At 46.2% G+C, this 22,129-nt stretch overlaps 1 protein-coding gene across 4 annotated transcripts in view; it reads left to right on the top strand.

Moving 5' to 3' along the window:
• The window catches only part of si:dkey-121a11.3 (uncharacterized protein KIAA1614), a 78,365-nt gene that overhangs the window by 1,580 nt on the left and 54,656 nt on the right, over nucleotides 1–22,129 (top strand). For 3 of the 4 annotated variants that reach the window (XM_056276498.1, XM_056276496.1, XM_056276495.1), the window contains exons 2-4: nucleotides 10,367–10,446; nucleotides 10,549–11,191; nucleotides 17,659–17,716. In XM_056276498.1, the coding sequence (XP_056132473.1) occupies nucleotides 10,444–10,446; nucleotides 10,549–11,191; nucleotides 17,659–17,716 (704 nt within the window). In that variant the 5' untranslated portion in view covers nucleotides 10,367–10,443. The remainder of the gene's footprint in view (nucleotides 1–10,366; nucleotides 10,447–10,548; nucleotides 11,192–17,658; nucleotides 17,717–22,129) is intronic. The other variant, XM_056276497.1, reaches the window with a different exon arrangement.

Below are 22,129 nucleotides of genomic sequence, written 5' to 3'. Positions count from 1 at the left end.
AGACCTTCAGTGTTGTACCAACTAGCTGGGTTAGTTTTAGATGAATGAAGACCTTCAGTGTTGGACCAACTAGCTGGGTTAGTTTTAGATGAATGAAGACCTTCAGTGTTGGACCAGCTAGCTGGGTTAGTTTTAAATGAATGAAGACCTTCAGTGTTGGACCAACTAGCTGGGTTAGTTTTAGATGAATGAAGACCTTCAGTGTTGTACCAACTAGCTGGGTTAGTTTTAGATGAATGAAGACCTTCGGTGTTGTACCAACTAGCTGGGTTAGTTTTAGATGAATGGAGACCTTCAGTGTTGTACCAACTAGCTGGGTTAGTTTTAGATGAATGAAGACCTTCGGTGTTGGACCAACTAGCTGAGTTAGTTTTAGATGAATGAAGACCTTCAGTGTTGGACCAGCTAGCTGGGTTAGTTTTAGATGAATGAAGACCTTCGGTGTTGTACCAACTAGCTGGGTTAGTTTTAGATGAATAAAGACCTTCAGTGTTGGACCAACTAGCTGGGTTAGTTTTAGATGAATGAAGACCTTCAGTGTTGGACCAACTAGCTGGGTTAGTTTTAAATGAATGAAGACCTTCGGTGTTGTACCAACTAGCTGGGTTAGTTTTAGATGAATGAAGACCCTCAGTGTTGGACCAACTAGCCGGGTTAGTTTTAGATGAATGAAGACCTTCAGTGTTGGACCAACTAGCTGGGTTAGTTTTAGATGAATGAAGACCTTCAGTGTTGGACCAACTAGCTGGGTTAGTTTTAGATAAATGAAGACCTTCAGTGTTGGACCAGTGTAAATTAACCCAGCTAGGGTTAATTTACAGCCGATTTCAAGGACTAACTTCCCAACTAGTGTTGACTACTTAGTAAATATTAGCATTAGCTTCTACCACTCGATACATTCATTTGTATTTTCACTGGTAGCTTATTGGAGCTAGCATTACACATAGTGATGTTCACTTGACAATTACAAACTGTTTGTTTGTACATGCAAACATACACTACTATATACACCTGTTCCCTTTATGATATAAATGACATGTTATCTGTGTACCATGTATATCAGTATGTACTGTGGTACTATGTTAGTCTGTTAGAGGTCCTGTTGTCTGTGTACCATGTGTATCAATATGTATTGTCGTACTATGTTAAAGTCTTCCACCTGTCAATCAAACACCATCCCCACTAGGTTCCCAAAAGAGGTATTTCACACTGTTGGCCCACAAATTCTCTCCATTATCAACTGCTCACTGTCTACCAGTTTGTTCCCATCTAGTTTTAAACATGCAATAGTCTGACCTCTCCTGAAGAAGCCCACTCTCGACCCTCTTGTTTTAAGTAATTTTAGACCAATTTCAAATATACCTTTTTTATCTAAAATCTTAGAAAAGTATTTTGCCTCTCAACTAATTGCACACATCAATAATTGTAGCATCTTTGAGCAATATCAATCATGATTCCATGCCTACTGCAGCACAGAAACAGCTCTTATTAAAGTTACAAATGACTTACTGCTTACTGCTTACTGCTTACTCTGGTGCTTGCTCAGTTTTAATCTTGCTAGACTTGAGTTCCACTTTTGATATGGTCGATCATAACATCCTTTTAAATCACCTAGAAAACTGTGGGCACTGAGGACACTGCTCTTGCTTGGTTCTGATCTTACTTATCCGACAGATCTTTCTCTGTTGTAATGGGAGAATTCTCCTAATCCCCAGCCCCACTTGCATGCGGTGTTCCCCAAGGGTCAATTCTCCGTCCAATATTATTTTCCATTTACATGCTTCCCTTGGGTGTGATCATCCGTGACCATAATATAAATTTTCACTGTTATGCAGATGACACCCAACTTTATGTCTTGGTTTGCTGATCGTGACACAGTTGAACTTTCCCATGTTATGGCTTGTTTCTCCGATATTAAACGCTGGATGTCACAAAATGTCCTCTGGCTCATTGAGTCCAAATCTGAGGTCCTTTTATTCGGTCCCCCTAACCTGACTGGCAGACCTGAAAAATAATCTTGGGAATTTGTCCGCCAATGTCAAGCCCTCTGCCCATAATTTGGTTGTATTCTTTGACTCTGAGCTCTGTTTTGACACACAGATCACCAAGGTAGTACAGTCATGCTTACTCCAAATCAGGAGCACCGCAAAATTTAAAAATTTTCTATCTCAAACAGACCTTGAAAAAGTCATCCATCCTGCGATTAGCTGTTTGCATCCATAAATCAACAGCTGGCTTCAGGTCAAAAGTCTCTGTTGTCATCTTAGACAAGTGGATGTGCATCAGGGATGAGAGGCGAGAGTCTGACAGGCGGGATCTGTACTTGCTTTTTATTATACTGAGATGTGAAAATCCCCTCTCACATGCAGGACTGCTCAAGGGCAGTGTCAGAGACAACAGAAGGACTTTATGAATGTTGGAGTAACTACCTGGATGACTGATCTTCACTGTGTTGACCAAGTCATACACAGAGGAGGCTGCCACACGTTCTGCTGCTTGCTTTAAACACATCCATTCTCTTACAGTGGAGCGTCTGTCAACGGACAAGCTGGCCTCCTATTTCTGGAGGATGTTGGTAAGTGTTGTGTTGCCAAAACTTGGAGGTCTTGCATTTCTTGAGGCCAAGTTGGAGGATCAAAAATTAAAAATTGATCACACGACTTAAGGGATTCATATCTGCTTTCAAACTCATGAATTAGACCTCTCAATACATCAGCCTTGTCCCTGTCAGCAGCAGCATTTGAAACAGTCTCTTCCCTGTACTTGCCTTCACTGTCCAGCAGTAGTGTCTGCTGTCCAGCAGCTACCATGAGCTCATCTTTGCATTCACCCAATAGTCCATTTATCTTGCTGAAACCTGAGGGAGGTGAACTGTGACATGTTTCCAGGGTACAGCATGTCTGTGTGGTGTGGTCATTTAGTCGACTGGTTAACGTAGTCGCCCGTGGTGCGGGAGACCCGGGTTCGCGGCTGTCCCCCAAATTCACTACATGGCTGCCACCAAGAATATATTCCGCTGGCTGCGGGATTCGATCCGAGGTGTACTGCACCACAAGGTGACATCGCTAACAGCTCGACTAAAAGGGCCGACCGGCCAGTGAGTCTTTTGTAGTTTACAGTAGTCACCCTCTCCTGTCTTCATTCCCACGCTCCGAAGAGACTGCTGAGGATCTGCACGCTTCATGACACTTCCGGATCCTATCGCTGCCACCAATGTAACCGAGCATATTTCCGCCTGCTGCGGGATTCGATCTGGCATTGTACTGCACCCCGAGGCGACATCGCCAACCGCGCGACTAAAGGGGGCCGACCCCCTTTAGCCAAGGGCTAACGAGTCTAGCCATCCATGGTCGTTACACTACCCCCCTCCTTCGGGAAGCGCGTCCCTGCGCTTCAGCATACCAGCTCCCTCACGCCTCTGGGCGCACGCGCTTCCGATGGCCTCACGGTCTCACCATCCCACTTCTGAGACAAATGTAGTGAATTCAGGGGGCAGCCGGAATCCGCCGCAGCCGGGACACGAACTCGGTTCTCCCGCACCACGGGCGACTACGTTAACCAGTCGACTAAATGGTCCGACAGTCTATTTATCCTTGCACGTTACATACCCCCTGGTCGTTACATGTGCAGCAGACATGTTTTAGGTCGCTGTCATCACTGTAGACACTGCAATTTGAATGGCAGGTAACAACCTCCATATTTTCAACAGGGTCTCTTGCCTCCATGCAGACCATCTGATGTGGTGAAACTTTCCTAGCTTCACAAAGGCAATGCCATTCTCATCACAAATCTTCTCCAGTTGTTCTGTTCTTTTTGCGCCCCCTCTCTGTAAATAAAAGCTCAGCAACTTGACAAAAGAGCGATTAAATGCCTCACAGTATGGTACCATGTGATCAGCTGACTGTACAGATCTCCAGGGTGTGGGCAGTACACAGAATATGCACAAGGGAATCCGTGTGAATCCTAATTAACCTAAGGAAATCTGAGGTAAACTCTCCGTAGCGAGACACACACACAATGTACACAATTTCCTGCTCCACTTGTGTCTTCTGATCCATCAAATAGCACGCCCCAAAATTCGGCTGCCTTCAGTTTTTCACTCAGTTCTGGACTGATTGTCGATGCTCTGCATGATGCAGGTCCTCCTTCTCGTGAATGATATGCACTCCTGACATTACCTCCAAGCCTCTTGAAAAGCACAACATCCTCCTCATATGAATGCATCGGGTGTGCATGTTTGGCTTTGTGAAAGGCCAACAGAACAATATGGACCAGTGCTTGACCTGTTCTTCATTCAGTTTGTCCTGCCACGTGCCAGGAGGGCAGGTGGAGTTCTGGTCCTGCTGCAGCTGTTATCAGTAGTTTGCACCGTGTTCATGTGCTCTTTCCTCTGCACCTGCTTTTCAGAAGCTGGATGACTGACATGTTGTTGTCCCTGTGTAAAGGCGCTGCTTGTGTCCGTGAGATGTTTGCGCCACATCTCTGTGCGGTCGTCCTGTGTTTGGAGCCAGGCTACTTCCTGCAGCCACGCTTCCGCCAATAGTTTTTCATGTACAGGTTCAGTCTGGCATTTCTCTGCAGGTGGCGCAACACCAAAGTAAGTAATGACTTACTGCGGCGTGCTTCTTGGACGGTTTGATGAATGGACGGGAATCCTAAAACCCGATAATCAACGTACCGCTAAGCTAGGTGTAACGTCAGCTAACTATGTGCCGGAGCGCAAGGTCTAACAGCTAACCCCGCTAACCCGGAAAACACCGCATCCTCTTCATCAAGGAGGAAGGCTGAAAGTTGTGTTTAACAACTGATTATCAAACTGACACGTGTCATCACGACTTCTTACCGGTGACACGTGGAGCAAATTCTGCTGTTCAGGTAACGTGTCCCAGACATGTCGCTAGCAACACATTTCATATTACCTGCTGCGCAACGTATTCTGACCGCGCATGCGCAGCTGTGATAATCATTAATATCTTTACTCTGGTACTATGTTAGTACTGTTAGAGGTACTGTTGTCTATGTAGCATGTGTATCAGTATGTACTGTGGTACTATGTTAGTACTATTAGAGGTACTGTTGTCTGTGTACCATGTGTATCAGTGTGTACTGTGGTACTATGTTAGTACTGTTAGAGGTACTGTTGTCTGTGTACCATGTGTATCAGTGTGTACTGTGGTACTATGTTAGTACTGTTAGAGGTACTGTTGTCTGTATACCATGTGTATGTAGTGGTATTATGTTAGTACTGTTACTGTTGTCTGTGTACCATGTGTATAGGTGTACTGTTAGAGGTACTATTGTCTGTGTACCATGTGTATCGGTGTACTGTTAGAGGTACAATTGTCTGTGTACCATGTGTATCGGTATGTACTGTGGTACTATGTTAATACTGTTAGAGGTACTGTTGTCCTGTGTATCAGTATGTACTGTGTTACTATGTTAGAGGTACTGTTGTCTGTGTACCATGCATATCAGTGTGTACTGTAGTACTATGTTAGTACTGTTAGAGGTACTGTTGTCCTGTGTACCATGTGTATCAGTGTGTACTGTGGTACTATGCTAGTACTGTTAGAGGTACTGTTGTCTGTGTACCATGTGTATCAGTATGGTACTATGTTAGTACTGTTAGAGGTACTGTTGTCTGTGTACCATGTGTATCTTCAGTCAGGGGAAACTGTTGTCCTGTGTGTCGTTATCTTCAGTCAGGGGAAACTGTTGTCTTGTGTGGTGTTGTCTTCAGTCAGGGGAAACAGTTGTCTTGTGTGGTGTTGTCTTCAGTCAGGGGAAACTGTTGTCCTGTGTGTTGTTGTCTTCAGTCAGGGGAAACTGTTGTCCTGTGTGGTGTTGTTTTCAGTCAGGGGAAACTGTTGTCCTGTGTGGTGTTGTCTTCAGTCGCGGGAAACTGTTGTCCTGTGTGTCGTTATCTTCAGTCAGGGGAAACTGTTGTCTTGTGTGGTGTTGTCTTCAGTCAGGGGAAACAGTTGTCTTGTGTGGTGTTGTCTTCAGTCAGGAGAAACTGTTGCTCTGTGTGGTGTTGTCTTCAGTCACGGGAAACTGTTTTCCTGTGTGGCGTTGTCTTCAGTCAGGGGAAACTGTTGTCCTGTGTGGTGTTGTCTTCAGTCGGGGGAAACTGTTGTCCTGTGTGGTGTTGTCTACAGTCGGGGAAAACTGTTGTCCTGTGTGTTGTTGTCTTCAGTCAGGGGAAACTGTTGTCCTGTGTGGTGTTGTCTTCAGTCAGGGGAAACTGTTGTCCTGTGTGGTGTTGTCTTCAGTCGGGGGAAACTGTTGTCCTGTGTGTTGTTGTCTTCAGTCAGGGGAAACTGTTGACCTGTGTGTTGTTGTCTTCAGTCAAGGGAAACTTGTCTTGTGTGTTGTTGTCTTCAGTCAGGGGAAACTGTTGTCCTGTGTGGTGTTGTCTTCAGTCAGGGGAAACTGTTGCTCTGTGTGGTGTTGTCTTCAGTCACGGGAAACTGTTGACCTGTGTGTTGTTGTCTTCAGTCAAGGGAAACTTGTCTTGTGTGTTGTTGTCTTCAGTCCGGGGAAACTGTTGTGCTGTGTGGTGTTGTCTTCAGTCATGGGAAACTGTTGTCCTGTGTGGTGTTGTCCTCAGTCACGGGAAACTGTTGTCCTGCGTGGTATTGTCTTCAGTCAGGGGAAACTGTTGTCCTGTGTGTTGTTGTCTTCAGTCAGGGGAAACTGTTGTCCTGTGTGGTGTTGTCTTCAGTCACGGGAAACTGTTGTCCTGTGTGTTGTTGTCTTCAGTCACGGGAAACTGTTGTCCTGTGTGGTGTTGTCTTCAGTCAGGGGAAACTGTTGTCCTGTGTCTTGTTGTCTTCAGTCGGGGGAAACTGTTGTCCTGTGTGGTGTTGTCTTCAGTCGGGGGAAACTGTTGTCCTGTGTGGTGTTGTCTTCAGTCGGGGGAAACTTTTGTCCTGTGTGGTGTTGTCTTCAGTCGGGGGAAACTGTTGTCCTGTGTGGTGTTGTCTTCAGTCAGGGAAAACTGTTGTCCTGTGTGGTGTTGTCTTCAGTCGGGGGAAACTGTTGTCCTGTGTGGTGTTGTCTTCAGTCGGGGGAAACTGTTGTCCTGTGTGGTGTTGTCTTCAGTCGGGGGAAACTGTTGTCCTGTGTGGTGTTGTCTTCAGTCGGGGGAAACTGTTGTCCTGTGTGGTGTTGTCTTCAATCGGGGAAAACTGTTGTCCTGTGTGGTGTTGTCTTCAGTCGGGAGAAACTGTTGTCCTATGTGGTGTTGTCTTCAGTCGGGGAAAACTGTTGTCCTGTGTGGTGTTGTCTTCAGTCGGGGGAAACTGTTGTCCTGTGTGGTGTTGTCTTCAGTCGGGGGAAACTGTTGTCCTGTGTGTTGTTGTCTCTGCATGCCAGTGAGTTGGAACACTGTGTCATGGTTGACTTCTTGTATCTATGGGGAATGAGAAGGATTCCTGGGTGTTTAATGATGACAGACGGTCAGTGAGCCTGTACAGGAATGCAGTTATGTGAAGTATTCTGCCTTCCTTCGGGAGGAGCGGTGCAGTTCAGGCCAGGAAACCGAGATCTCCACAAGATAAGGATAATGAGGAGAAGGACTGCCAAGAAATCACAAAAACATGTCAATGTTACTCTGTGTGTGTGTGTGTGTGTGTGTGTGTGTGTGTGTGTGTGTGTGTGTGTGTGTGTGTGTGTGGAGGTGGTTACACAGAAGCATTCCTAACATGGAGGAGGTGCTGAGGGACTTGATAGGCACAGCTGCAGTGTACGCAGAGAATTTCACAACAGTTATCAAATGCAGTGCATCGCATCATTTGTAGCTGCTGCTAAGTCCCGGTGTCTGTCCCTGGATGCTATGTCCCAGTGTCTGTCCCTGGATGCTATGTCCCGGTGTCTGTCCCTGGATGCTAAGTCCCAGTGTCTGTCCCTGGATGCTATGTCCCGGTGTCTGTCCCTGGATGCTATGTCCCAGTGTCTGTCCCTGGATGCTATGTCCCAGTGTCTGTCCCTGGATGCTATGTCCCGGTGTCTGTCCCTGGATGCTAAGTCCCAGTGTCTGTCCCTGGATGCTATGTCCCAGTGTCTGTCCCTGGATGCTAAGTCCCGGTGTCTGTCCCTGGATGCTAAGTCCCGGTGTCTGTCCCTGGATGCTATGTCCCGGTGTCTGTCCCTGGATGCTAAGTCCCGGTGTCTGTCCCTGGATGCTATGTCCCGGTGTCTGTCCCTGGATGCTAAGTCCCAGTGTCTGTCCCTGGATGCTATGTCCCGGTGTCTGTCCCTGGATGCTAAGTCCCGGTGTCTGTCCCTGGATGCTATGTCCCAGTGTCTGTCCCTGGATGCTAAGTCCCGGTGTCTGTCCCTGGATGCTATGTTCCGGTCTCTGTCCCTGGATGCTAAGTCCCAGTGTCTGTCCTTGGATGCTAAGTCCCGGTGTCTGTCCCTGGATGCTAAGTCCCGGTGTCTGTCCCTGGATGCTAAGTCCCGGTGTCTGTCCCTGGATGCTAAGTCCCGGTGTCTGTCCCTGGATGCTATGTCCCGGTGTCTGTCCCTGGATGCTAAGTCCCAGTGTCTGTGCCTGGATGCTATGTCCCGGTGTCTGTCCCTGGATGCTAAGTCCCGGTGTCTGTCCCTGGATGCTAAGTCCCGGTGTCTGTCCCTGGATGCTATGTCCCAGTATCTGTCCCTGGATGCTAAGTCCCGGTGTCTGTCCCTGGATGCTATGTTCCGGTCTCTGTACCTGGATGCTAAGTCCCAGTGTCTGTCCCTGGATGCTAAGTCCCGGTGTCTGTTCCTTGATGGGCCGTGAAAATAACACACATGAAACATATTTACAGACAACACAATTAAACTATGTGTTACATACATTTTGTTGACCTTATAGGAACAACAGTACGACTCACTGGCATACACTTACAGACACATACACACACAACCTACATATACATATATACACACATACATACATACCTCCCCCCAGCGCCGTGTATAGAGAGAGTCTGGCCTTCCTGTGATCTTCGCAACACGCGCTATGACTGGCTGAGAGCCTGTCACGTGCTTGACGGGCGCCATGCTGCCTACCAACGTCTGGCCAACAGTCAGAGTGACCACCTCCCCCGGTCGCTTCAGTATGACGTCATTGTTTTGTTTGCAAGGCATGTGTGTAGCAGATGTGGAACGGCGTGTTTGCTCACTTTATTGTGAAGCATTCCACGCAGCCCCACCCACTGTTTAAAATAAAGCCATGTTTTACTTTTTTGCATTTGTACGTTAGGAAAAGTTGGGCATACTGTTGGGTCTCAGATGTTACACAGCCACCTGCCACTATTAGGGGGTGTACCCACCACTAGAGGGAGCTGCAGCCCCCCAACCCCGCGCGAATGCTACTACCTCCGACCAGGTAGCCAGTGAGCAGGGAGTGGAGCAGGAGGAGAGCCAGCAGCATGATGGTACTGGAGAAGGCTGAGTTCATGACAGATCCTTTTGGACTGTGAGGTTGCAAATAAACCGGATGAGAGGCCATTTTTTCACAGTTCATCTGGGAGAGACAGCAGATGCCATCCTTGAAGTTGGTGATGTCCTTTGTTGTTTGCAGGAAGTCGTCCCAAGGCATAGTAATAATGCACCGGTTGATAGAGGATCACAGAAAAGAAATGTAGTTCCGTTAGCTGCGTCAGTTGAGGGTTGAGTCCTCACGGTTCTCACCAGGAGTGCAGCGAGTCAGTGCAGTAATCGATGATTGGGTACAAATATATTAAACAGACAAACCTTAAAATCAGTTAAAATAAGCCAAAGGTCTCGAGGAGTTGTTAAACTTTAAGAAATAGGCAGAACCACAAACAAACAAACAAACCGCAGCTGGCACCTGGCAACTTTATGTCTACATTTAAATACCACGTAGACCAGCTTGTCAGCAAACTGCGTCAGAAAACTGGCTTCTTTTACCGAAACGGAACCGGCTTCCAAACAGAACCAGCTTGTTGAAGCAGCTTTCCTATCCGTTTTGGATTACGGAGGTGTAATTATGGGGATGGGCAACACGGTGGTCCAGTTATTAGCTCTGTTGCCTCACAGAAGGAAGGTCCTCGGTTGGAAACCCAGGCCATCCCATCTCCTTTCTGTGTGGAGTTTGTACGTTCTCCCTGGGTCTGCGTGGGTTTCTACTGGGGGCTCTAGTGTCCTCCCACCATCAAAAGACATATATATGTCAGAGATAATACTCCTGCCTGTGCCCCTGACCAAGGAATGGCTAAAAGAACTGGAGTTGGTCCCCGGGAGCTGCACTGCAGCTGCTCACTGCTCCTATATCATAGGATGGGTTAAATGCAGGGAGTGTATTTCATTGTACGTTTGCTTACAATGACCAAGTTTCTTTCTTCATTTATAGAAATGCTGCTCATTCCACTATCAAACCCGTAGACACGGTCTATCATCCTGCCTCCAGATGTCGTACTGCTGATAGCTATGGTACTCACCATTGTATTTTGTATGATAAGGTGGGTTAGTCTCTCCTACAGAAGACCAGTCCTTTATCGATCAATCTATCACTCTCTCTCTCTCTTTTCTCAGGGCGCCGTGCTCTGCTGTGATGTCATCATGGAGGAGGTAGTTGTTGCCCAGAGGCTTCGCACCGATCAGCTCCTCCCCTCCAGCCATGGGCCCTCCCCCACAGCGAGTCCAGAAAGCTCCGCTCCTCCTTCCTTCCACCTCGCCCTTCCGTCACTGCCGGGCCCAGCTGACACCTCCTCCACAGGAAGGAGTTCAGGGAAGGAGCTTCTCCTCTGGCATCTGGAGAGAAGAGCTGGCCCAGTCTGTTCTCCTACCAGCAGCAGTGATGAGGAGCATTCTCTTTCTGAGGCCGACACAGACAGTCTGTCTGACAGCAAACCAAATGCCTCCTCACAACATCGGCGGAGGACATTCAAACCCAACCCAACACCACACAGCAAGGAGGAGCAGAGGAAACTCTATGGTTCCCCACCAAGAGACCATGAGGAGCTGCAGAGGACAGCCAGGGGTCAAAGGGCATGCTGGGATAGAGGTGGGGGTGTGTGGAGGACAGACAGTCTGGAAAGCATGGGCAGCGGCTGCTCCCCCTCCATTACAGAACGAGTGAAGATGAACCGAGATGTTGTCAAAGAGATGCTGAATCGATCTCCATCCAGCTCCACACCACCACGGAGAGACACTGTGGATCCCTGGAGAACCACAGGTGGAGTAATTTCACCACACCAAAACACACCATAATAAACCATAATACATAATGATGCACCATGCTACACAATAATACACTATAATGCACAATATAAACCATAACACACAATAATACTCAATACTACTACTACTACTGCTACTTTTGGCTGCTCCCGTTAGGGGGCGCCACAGCGGATCATTTGTTTCCATCTCTTCCTGTCCTCTGCATCTTCCTCTGTCACACCAGCCACCTGCATGTCCTCCCTCACCACATCCATAAACCTCCTCTTTGGCCTTCCTCTTCTCCTCTTCCCTGGCAGCTCCATATTCAGCATCCCTCTCCCAATATACTCAGCATCTCTCCTCCACACATGTCCAATCCATCTCTATTTTGTCTCTCTTGCTTTGTCTCCAAACCGTCCAACCTGAGCTGTCCCTCTAATATACTCGTTCCTAATCCTGTCCTTCTTCGTCTCTCCCAGTAAAAATCTTATAATCTTCATCTCTGCCACCTCCAGCTCCACCTCCTGTCTATTCGTCAGCACCACTGTCTCCAAACCATACAACATAGCTGGTCTCACTACCATCCTGTAAACCTTCCCTTTAACTCTTGCTGGTACCCTTCTGTCACAAATCACTCCTGACACTCTTCTCCACCCACTCCACCCTGCCTGCACTCTCTTCTTCACCTCTCCTCTGCACTCCCTGTTACTTTGGACAGTTGACCCCAAGTATCTAAACTCATATGCCTTCGTCACCTCCACTCCTTGCATCCTCACCATTCCACTGTCCTCCCTCTCATTCACGCATAGGTATTCCATCTTGCTCCTACTGACTTTCATTCCTCTTCTCTCCAGTGCATACCCCCACCTCTCCAGGCTCTCCTCCACCTGCTCCCTACTCTCGCTACAAATCACAATGTTATCTGCAAACATCATAGTCCATGGAGACACCTGCCTGATCTCGTCTGTCAACCTGTCCATCACCATTGCAAACAAGAAAGGGCTCAGAGCCAATCCTTGATGTAATCCCACCTCCACCTTGAACCCATCTGTCATTCCAACCACACACCTCACCACTGTCACACCTCCCTCATACATATCCTGCACCACTCCTACATACTTCTCAGCCACTCCCGACTTCCTCATACAATACCACACCTCCTCTCTCGGCACCCTGTCATATGCTTTCTCTAAATCTACAAAGACACAATCTAACTCCTCCTGACGTTCTCTATACTTCTCCATCAACATTCTCAAAGCAAACATCACATCTGTGGTGCTCTTTCATGGCATGAAACCATACTACTCCTCACTACTCACCACCTCTCCTCTTAACCTAGCTTCTGTTACTCTTTCCCATATCTTCATGCTGTGGCTGATCAACTTTATACCTCTGTAGTTGCTACAGTTCTGCACATCACCCTTGTTCTTGACAATCAGTACCAGTATGCTTCTTCTCCACTCCTCAAACATCCTCTCACTTTCCAAGATTGTGTTAAACAATCTAGTTAAAAACTCCACTGCCATCTCTCCTAAACATCTCCATGCCTCCACAGGTATGTCATCAGGACCAACTGCCTTTCCACTCTTCATCCTCTTCATAGCTGCCCTCACTTCCTCCTTGCTAATCCACTGAACTTCCTGATTCACTATCCCCACATCATCCAACCTTCTCTCTCTCATTTTCTTCATTGATCAGCCCCTCAAAGCACTCCTTCCTCCTTCTCAGTACACTCTCCTCGCTTGTCAGCACATTTCCATCTCTATCCTTCATCACCCTAACCTGCTGCACATCCTTCGCAGCTCGGTCCCTCTGTCTAGCCAATCGGTACAAGTCCTTTTCTCCTTCCTTAGTGTCTAACCTCTCATACAACTCACCATACACCTTTTCCTTTGCCACCTCTCTCTTCACTTTACGCTGCATCTCCATGTACTCCTGTCTACTTTCTTCATCTCTCTGACTATCCCACTCCTTCTTTGCCAACCTCTTTCTCTGTATAATTTGCTGTACTTCCTCATTCCACCACCAAGTCTCCTTGTCTTCCTTCCTCTGTCCTGATGACACACCAAGTACCTTCCTAGCTGTCTCCCTCACTATTTCTGCAGTGGTTGTCCAGCCACCTGGCAACTCTTCACTACCACCCAGTGCCTGTCTTACCTCCTGCCTGAACTCCACACAACAGTCTTCCTTCTTCAACTTCCACCACTTGATCCTTGGCTCTACCTTCACTCTCTTCCTGTTCTTGGTCTCCAAAGCCATCCTACAGACCACCATCTGATGCTGCCTATCTACATTCTCCCCTGTCACCACTTTGCAGTCTCCAGTCCCTTTCAGATCGCGCCTCCTACATAAGATATAGTCCACCTGTGTGCAGTTTCCTCCACTCTTGTATGTCACCCTGTGTTCTTCCCTCTTCTTGAAATATGTATTCACCACAGCCATTTCCATCCTTTTCACAACATCCACCACCATCTGTCCTTCCACATTTCTCTCCTTGACACCATACCTTCCCATCACCTTCTCATCACCTCTGTTCCCTTCACCAACATGTCCATTGAAGTCCATTCCAATCACCACTCTCTCCTCCTTGGGTACCCTCTCCACCACGTCATCCAACTGAATTCTTCTTTCTCTTACATCTCACAGCCAACTTGCGGGTTATGATAACATTCGTCAATACACTTTCTCTCCGCTGCTCTACAAGATCTGTTGCGTTGCGCTCACAAACAGAATCTGTCATCCATGGTGGTATTTTATCAAATGATCTCTGTTTTTGCCTGACTAGTGCCACTGTTATTAGTCAGGTTACTATTGAAAAAGTTGGCGATTTCATTTACCGAGCCATTTATATGAGATATATTGGATGCTGTGACCAGCTCATAGAAGTTACACTGGGTTTCAGTGTCTAGTAACCTTTTGCGAACAGTAGTTTCCATTGTGTTTATGGATGCTGGTACAAGCGCATCAGAAAATACACAGACGTGGTCAGAGAATGTGAAGTTTAGCCCAGAAATATTAACAACGCACAATCCCTTTGACATAGCAAGATCAAGTGTATTCCCAAGACAGTGGGCGTCTGGGTAGCGCAGCTGTCTTAGAGCAGTTTGAGCCCGTGTCCCTCTCCTTTATATCTGAGGTAGTTAACCATTTGAGGCCTTCACATTGCACCCTTGACAGTATGCCACCCAGACTGTTAAAGGATGTTTTTACCACTGTTGGGTCTTGTATTGTACATTTGATAAGCACCTCTCTTCTCTCAGGCTGTGTGCCTGCTGCTTTCAAACATGCTGTAGTACAGCCCCTCATCAAAAAGAGCAATCTTGATCCCTCTGTTCTTTCTAATTCTAGGCCAATTTCTAAGCTGCCTTTTCTTCGAAAGTCTTAGAGAAAGCAGTTTATGTACAATTACAAACGCACCTAGAAATGAATGGCATTTGTGAAAAGGTCCAGTCTGGTTTTAAATCACGTCACAGTGCTGAAACGGCCCTTTTAAGAGTTTTTAATGATCTTTTAACTGTGGACTCTGGGAACTCCGCTGTTCTGGTGCTTTTGGACCTGACTGCTGCCTTCGATACGGTTGACCATAATATTCTTTTATCACGTCTTGAGCTATGTGTAGGCATTAAAGGTACTGCCCTAGAATGGTTCAAGTCTTACCTGTCAAATAGAAGCTTTTCTGTCCATATAGACCAATTCTCTTCAGCTGCGGCCCCACTTAACTATGGGGACCCCGAGGCTCCATTTTGGGCCCCATTCTCTTCTTATTGTATATGCTGCCCTTGGGGTCCATTTAAAAAAAACATGATATGTCTTTTCATTGTTTTGCTGATGATTTGCAAATCTATCTGCCTATAAAAACAAACAGCAGAGATTCTATACAGGCTTTGCTGAGTTGTTTAAAGGATGTCAAAACATGGATGGAGTTAAATTTCCTGAAATTAAATCAAAATAAGACTGAAAGTATTGTATATGGACAGCCTGATCTGCTGGATGGTTATGATGGCGCTCTTGGCCCTTTAGCTTCCTACAGTCACTCTTCTGTTAGGAATCTTGGTGTGATGTTTGACAGCTCTTTTAACTTTGACAAAGAAATAAGCTCAGTAGTCAAAACAAGTTGTTTTTTCTTCCAACTTCCGACTTCTGGGAAAAGTAAAGGCCTATCTCCCTCCAAATGATCTTGAAAGGGTAATTCATGCGTTTATTACCTCTCGTTTGGATTATTGTAACTCATTGTATGTTGGCGTGGCTCAGTTGTCGCTTCGTCGCCTGCAGCTTGTACAAAATGCAGCTGCTCGCCTGCTGACAGGAAAGAAGCGACGTGATCACGTAACACCTGTACTGGCCTCCCTTCATTGGCTTCCTGTCTGTTTTAGGATCCAGTTTAAGATTTTATTACTTGTTTTTAAGTCTTTAAATGGGCTGGCACCATCTTATTTACCTGAGCTAATATATTATCATACACCGGTCAGAGCACTCAGGTCAACAAACCAGATGCTCCTACATGTTCCCAGATCCAGGCTTAAGAACAGGGGTGACAGAGCCTCTGCAGTGGCTGCTGCCCCTGATCTCTGGAGCAACTTACCAGTACACATAAGATCTGCTCAGACCCTAGAGACTTTTAAATCTTGAACTCACCAGTGTGAAGTCAGGACTCCGTCAGAAACATAAAATCCAATTCCCGAGAGGTCAAGAAGTCATTTAGCAGGAGTGTCTTATTAGCTAGCGATCTAGCATTAATGAGAGCCAGATGGACAGTAAGCTCCTCTTTGATGCTGAAGCTGATGCTGAAGCTGATGCTGCTGCTGAAGCTGCTGCTGCTGATGCTGCTGAAGCTGATGCTGAAGCTGATGCTGCTGCTGAAGCTGCTGCTGAAGCTGCTGCTGAAGCTGCTGCCGATGCTGCTGCTGCTGCTGCTGCTGAAGCTGCTGTTGAAGCTGATGCTGAAGTTGATGCTGCTGCTGCTGAAGCTGATGCTGCTGCTGATGCTGCTGCTGTTGCTGAAGCTGCTGCTGATGCTGATGCTGATGGGGCTGCTGATGCTGCTGCTGAAGTTGATGCTGCTGCTGCTGAAGCTGATGCTGCTGCTGATGCTGCTGCTGTTGCTGCTGCTGTTGCTGAAGCTGCTGCTGCTGCCGATGCTGCTGCTGTTGCTGAAGCTGCTGCTGCTGCCGATGCTGCTGCTGTTGCTGAAGCTGATGCTGAAGCTGATGCTGATGGGGCTGCTGATGCTGATGGGGCTGCTGATGCTGATGGGGCTGCTGATGCTGCTGCTGATGCTGAAGCTGATGCTGAAGCTGATGCTGCTGCTGATGCTGAAGCTGATGCTGAAGTTGATATTGCTGCTGCTGCTGATGCTGAAGCTGATGCTGAAGCTGATGCTGATGGGGCTGCTGATGCTGAAGCTGAAGCTGCTGCTGAAGCATCACCCAGCGGGCGAAGGTTCCTGTTATCCATGCCGCCTCTACGGGCTCGCATCCGTCTGGGAAGAGGAGCCTCCACCAGCAGGTGGAGTTGGCCCACAGCGGGTGACCCCACAAACGACAACTTCACCCAACATTCACCCAACATTCACCCAACACAACCACAACATCACCATTCACCCAACACAACCACAACATCACCATTCACCCAACACAACCACAACATCACCATTCACCCAACACAACCACAACATCACCATTCACCCAACACAACCACAACGTCACCATTCACCCAACACAACCACAACATCACCATTCACCCAACACAACCACAACATCACCATTCACCCAACACAACCACAACGTCACCATTCACCCAACACAACCACAACATCACCATTCACCCAACACAACCACAACATCACCATTCACCCAACACAACCACAACATCACCATTCACCCAACACAACCACAACATCACCATTCACCCAACACAACCACAACATCACCATTCACCCAACACAACCACAACATCACCATTCACCCAACACAACCACAACATCACCATTCACCCAACACAACCACAACATCACCATTCACCCAACACAACCACAACCACAACATCACCATTCACCCAACACAACCACAACATCACCATTCACCCAACACAACCACAACCACAACATCACCATTCACCCAACACAACCACAACATCACCATTCACCCAACACAACCACAACATCACCATTCACCCAGCACAACCACAACATCACCATTCACCCAACACAACCACAACATCACCATTCACCCAACACAACCACAACATCACCATTCACCCAACACAACCACAACATCACCATTCACCCAACACAACCACAACATCACCATTCACCCAACACAACCACAACATCACCATTCACCCAACACAACCACAACATCACCATTCACCACAAGTAAAAACCAGAATCACGGTCAAATCAATGTAAAGCTGTTGTGATGTTGTGACTGACAGTTTTTCTGTTTGTCTGTTTGTCTGTTTGTCTGTTTGTCTGTTTGTCCACAGGCTCCATTCCATCCAGTGACACAGATACTGGACTTTCAACACAAGGCAGCAAACAAAGGTACACACTACATGTTTACACCACACTGTCTTGATGACACACTACACACTACATGTTTACACCACACTGTCTTGATGACGCACTACACACTACACACTACATGTTTACACCACACTGTCTTGATGACGCACTACACACTACACACTACATGTTTACACCACACTGTCTTGATGACGCACTACACACTACACACTACATGTTTACACCACACTGTCTTCATGACGCACTACACACTACACACTACATGTTTACACCACACTGTCTTCATGACACACTACACACTACACACTACATGTTTACACCACACTGTCTTGATGACGCACTACACACTACACACTACACACTACATGTTTACACCACACTGTCTTGATGACACACTACACACTACACACTACACACTACATGTTTACACCACACTGTCTCGATGACACACTACACACTACACACTACATGTTTACACCACACTGTCTTGATGACACACTACACACTACACACTACACACTACATGTTTACACCACACTGTCTCGATGACACACTACACACTACACACTACATGTTTACACCACACTGTCTTCATGACGCACTACACACTACACACTACATGTTTACACCACACTGTCTTGATGACGCACTACACACTACACACTACATGTTTACACCACACTGTCTTGATGACACACTACACACTACACACTACACACTACATGTTTACACCACACTGTCTTGATGACACACTACACACTACACACTACACACTACATGTTTACACCACACTGTCTTGATGACACACTACACACTACATGTTTACACCACACTGTCTTCATGACGCACTACACACTACACACTACATGTTTACACCACACTGTCTTGATGACGCACTACACACTACACACTACACACTACATGTTTACACCACACTGTCTTGATGACGCACTACACACTACACACTACACACTACATGTTTACACCACACTGTCTTGATGACGCACTACACACTACACACTACACACTACATGTTTACACCACACTGTCTTGATGACGCACTACACACTACACACTACACACTACATGTTTACACCACACTGTCTTGATGACACACTACACACTACACACTACACACTACATGTTTACACCACACTGTCTTGATGACACACTACACACTACACACTACACACTACATGTTTACACCACACTGTCTTGATGACGCACTACACACTACACACTACATGTTTACACCACACTGTCTTCATGACGCACTACACACTACACACTACACACTACATGTTTACACCACACTGTCTTGATGACACACTACACACTACACACTACATGTTTACACCACACTGTCTTGATGACACACTACACACTACATGTTTACACCACACTGTCTTGATGACACACTACACACTACATGTTTACACCACACTGTCTTGATGACACACTACACACTACACACTACATGTTTACACCACACTGTCTTGATGACACACTACACACTACACACTACATGTTTACACCACACTGTCTTGATGACACACTACACACTACACACTACATGTTTACACCACACTGTCTTGATGACACACTACACACTACACACAATACACTACACACTACATGTTTACACCACACTGTCTTGATGACACACTACACACTACACACTACATGTTTACACCACACTATCATGATGACACACTACACACTACACACTACACACTACATGTTTACACCACACTGTCTTGATGACACACTACACACTACACACTACACACTACACACTACATGTTTACACCACACTGTCTTCATGACGCACTACACACTACACACTACATGTTTACACCACACTATCATGATGACACACTACACACTACACACTACACACTACATGTTTACACCACACTGTCTTGATGACACACTACACACTACATGTTTACACCACACTGTCTTGATGACACACTACACACTACACACTACACACTACATGTTTACACCACACTATCTTGATGACACACTACACACTACACACTACATGTTTACACCACACTATCATGATGACACACTACACACTACACACTACACACTACATGTTTACACCACACTGTCTTGATGACACACTACACACTACACACTACATGTTTACACCACACTGTCATGATGACACACTACACACTACACACTACACACTACATGTTTACACCACACTGTCTTGATGACACACTACACACTACACACTACATGTTTACACCACACTGTCTTGATGACACACTACACACTACACACTACACACTACATGTTTACACCACACTGTCTTGATGACACACTACACACTACACACTACATGTTTACACCACAATGTCTTGATGACACACTGCACACTACACACTACATGTTTACACCACAATGTCTTGATGACACACTACACACTATACACTACACACTACACACTACATGTTTACACCACACTGTCTCGATGACACACTACACACTACACACTACACACAATACACTACACACTACATGTTTACACCACACTGTCTTGATGACACACTACACACTATACACTACACACTACACACTACATGTTTACACCACACTGTCTTGATGACACACTACACACTATACACTACACACTACACACTACATGTTTACACCACACTGTCTTGATGACGCACTACACACTACATGTTTACACAACACTGTCTCGATGACACACTACACACTACACACTACATGTTTACACAACACTGTCTTGATGACACACTACACACTACACACTACATGTTTACACCACACTGTCTTGATGACACACTACACACTACACACTACATGTTTACACCACACTATCTTGATGACACACTACACACTACACACTACATGTTTACACCACACTGTCTTGATGACACACTACACACTACACACTACATGTTTACACCACACTGTCTTGATGACACACTACACACTACATGTTTACACCACACTGTCTTGATGACACACTACACACTACACACTACATGTTTACACCACACTGTCTTGATGACACACTACACACTACATGTTTACACCACACTGTCTTGATGACACACTACACACTACACACTACACACTACATGTTTACACCACACTGTCATGATGACACACTACACACTACATGTTTACACCACACTGTCTTGATGACACACTACACACTACATGTTTACACCACACTATCTTGATGACACACTACACACTACATGTTTACACCACACTGTCTTGATGACACACTACACACAATACACTACACACTACATGTTTACACCACACTATCTTGATGACGCACTACACACTACACACTACACACTACATGTTTACACCACACTGTCTTGATGACACACTACACACTACATGTTTACACCACACTGTCTTCATGACGCACTACACACTACACACTACATGTTTACACCACACTATCTTGATGACACACTACACACTACACACTATACACTACATGTTTACACCACACTGTCTTGATGACACACTACACACTACACACTACACACTACACACTACATGTTTACACCACACTGTCTTGATGACACACTACACACTACACACTACATGTTTACACCACACTGTCTTGATGACACACTACACACTACACACTACATGTTTACACCACACTGTCTTGATGACGCACTACACACTACACACTACATGTTTACACCACACTGTCATGATGACACACTACACACTACACACTACATGTTTACACCACACTGTCTTGATGACACACTACACACTACACACTACATGTTTACACCACAATGTCTTGATGACACACTACACACTACACACTACATGTTTACACCACACTGTCTTGATGACACACTACACACTACAGACTACACACTACATGTTTACACCACACTGTCTTGATGACGCAATACACACTACACACTACATGTTTACACCACACTGTCATGATGACACACTACACACTACATGTTTACACCACACTGTCATGATGACACACTACACACTACACACTACACACTACATGTTTACACCACACTGTCTTGATGACGCACTACACACTACACACTACATGTTTACACCACACTGTCATGATGACACACTACACACTACATGTTTACACCACACTGTCATGATGACACACTACACACTACACACTACACACTACATGTTTACACCACACTGTCATGATGACACACTACACACTACACACTACATGTTTACACCACACTGTCATGATGACACACTACACACTACACACTACACACTACATGTTTACACCACACTGTCATGATGACACACTACACACTACACACTACATGTTTACACCACACTGTCATGATGACACACTACACACTACACACTACATGTTTACACCACACTGTCTTGATGACACACTACACA

This window comes from Lampris incognitus, chromosome 3 (assembly GCF_029633865.1).
Source record: "Lampris incognitus isolate fLamInc1 chromosome 3, fLamInc1.hap2, whole genome shotgun sequence".
NCBI lineage: Eukaryota > Metazoa > Chordata > Actinopteri > Lampriformes > Lampridae > Lampris > Lampris incognitus.
The sequence above is the reverse complement of the archived record's forward strand: the minus strand, read 5'-3'. Positions and strand labels throughout refer to the sequence as shown.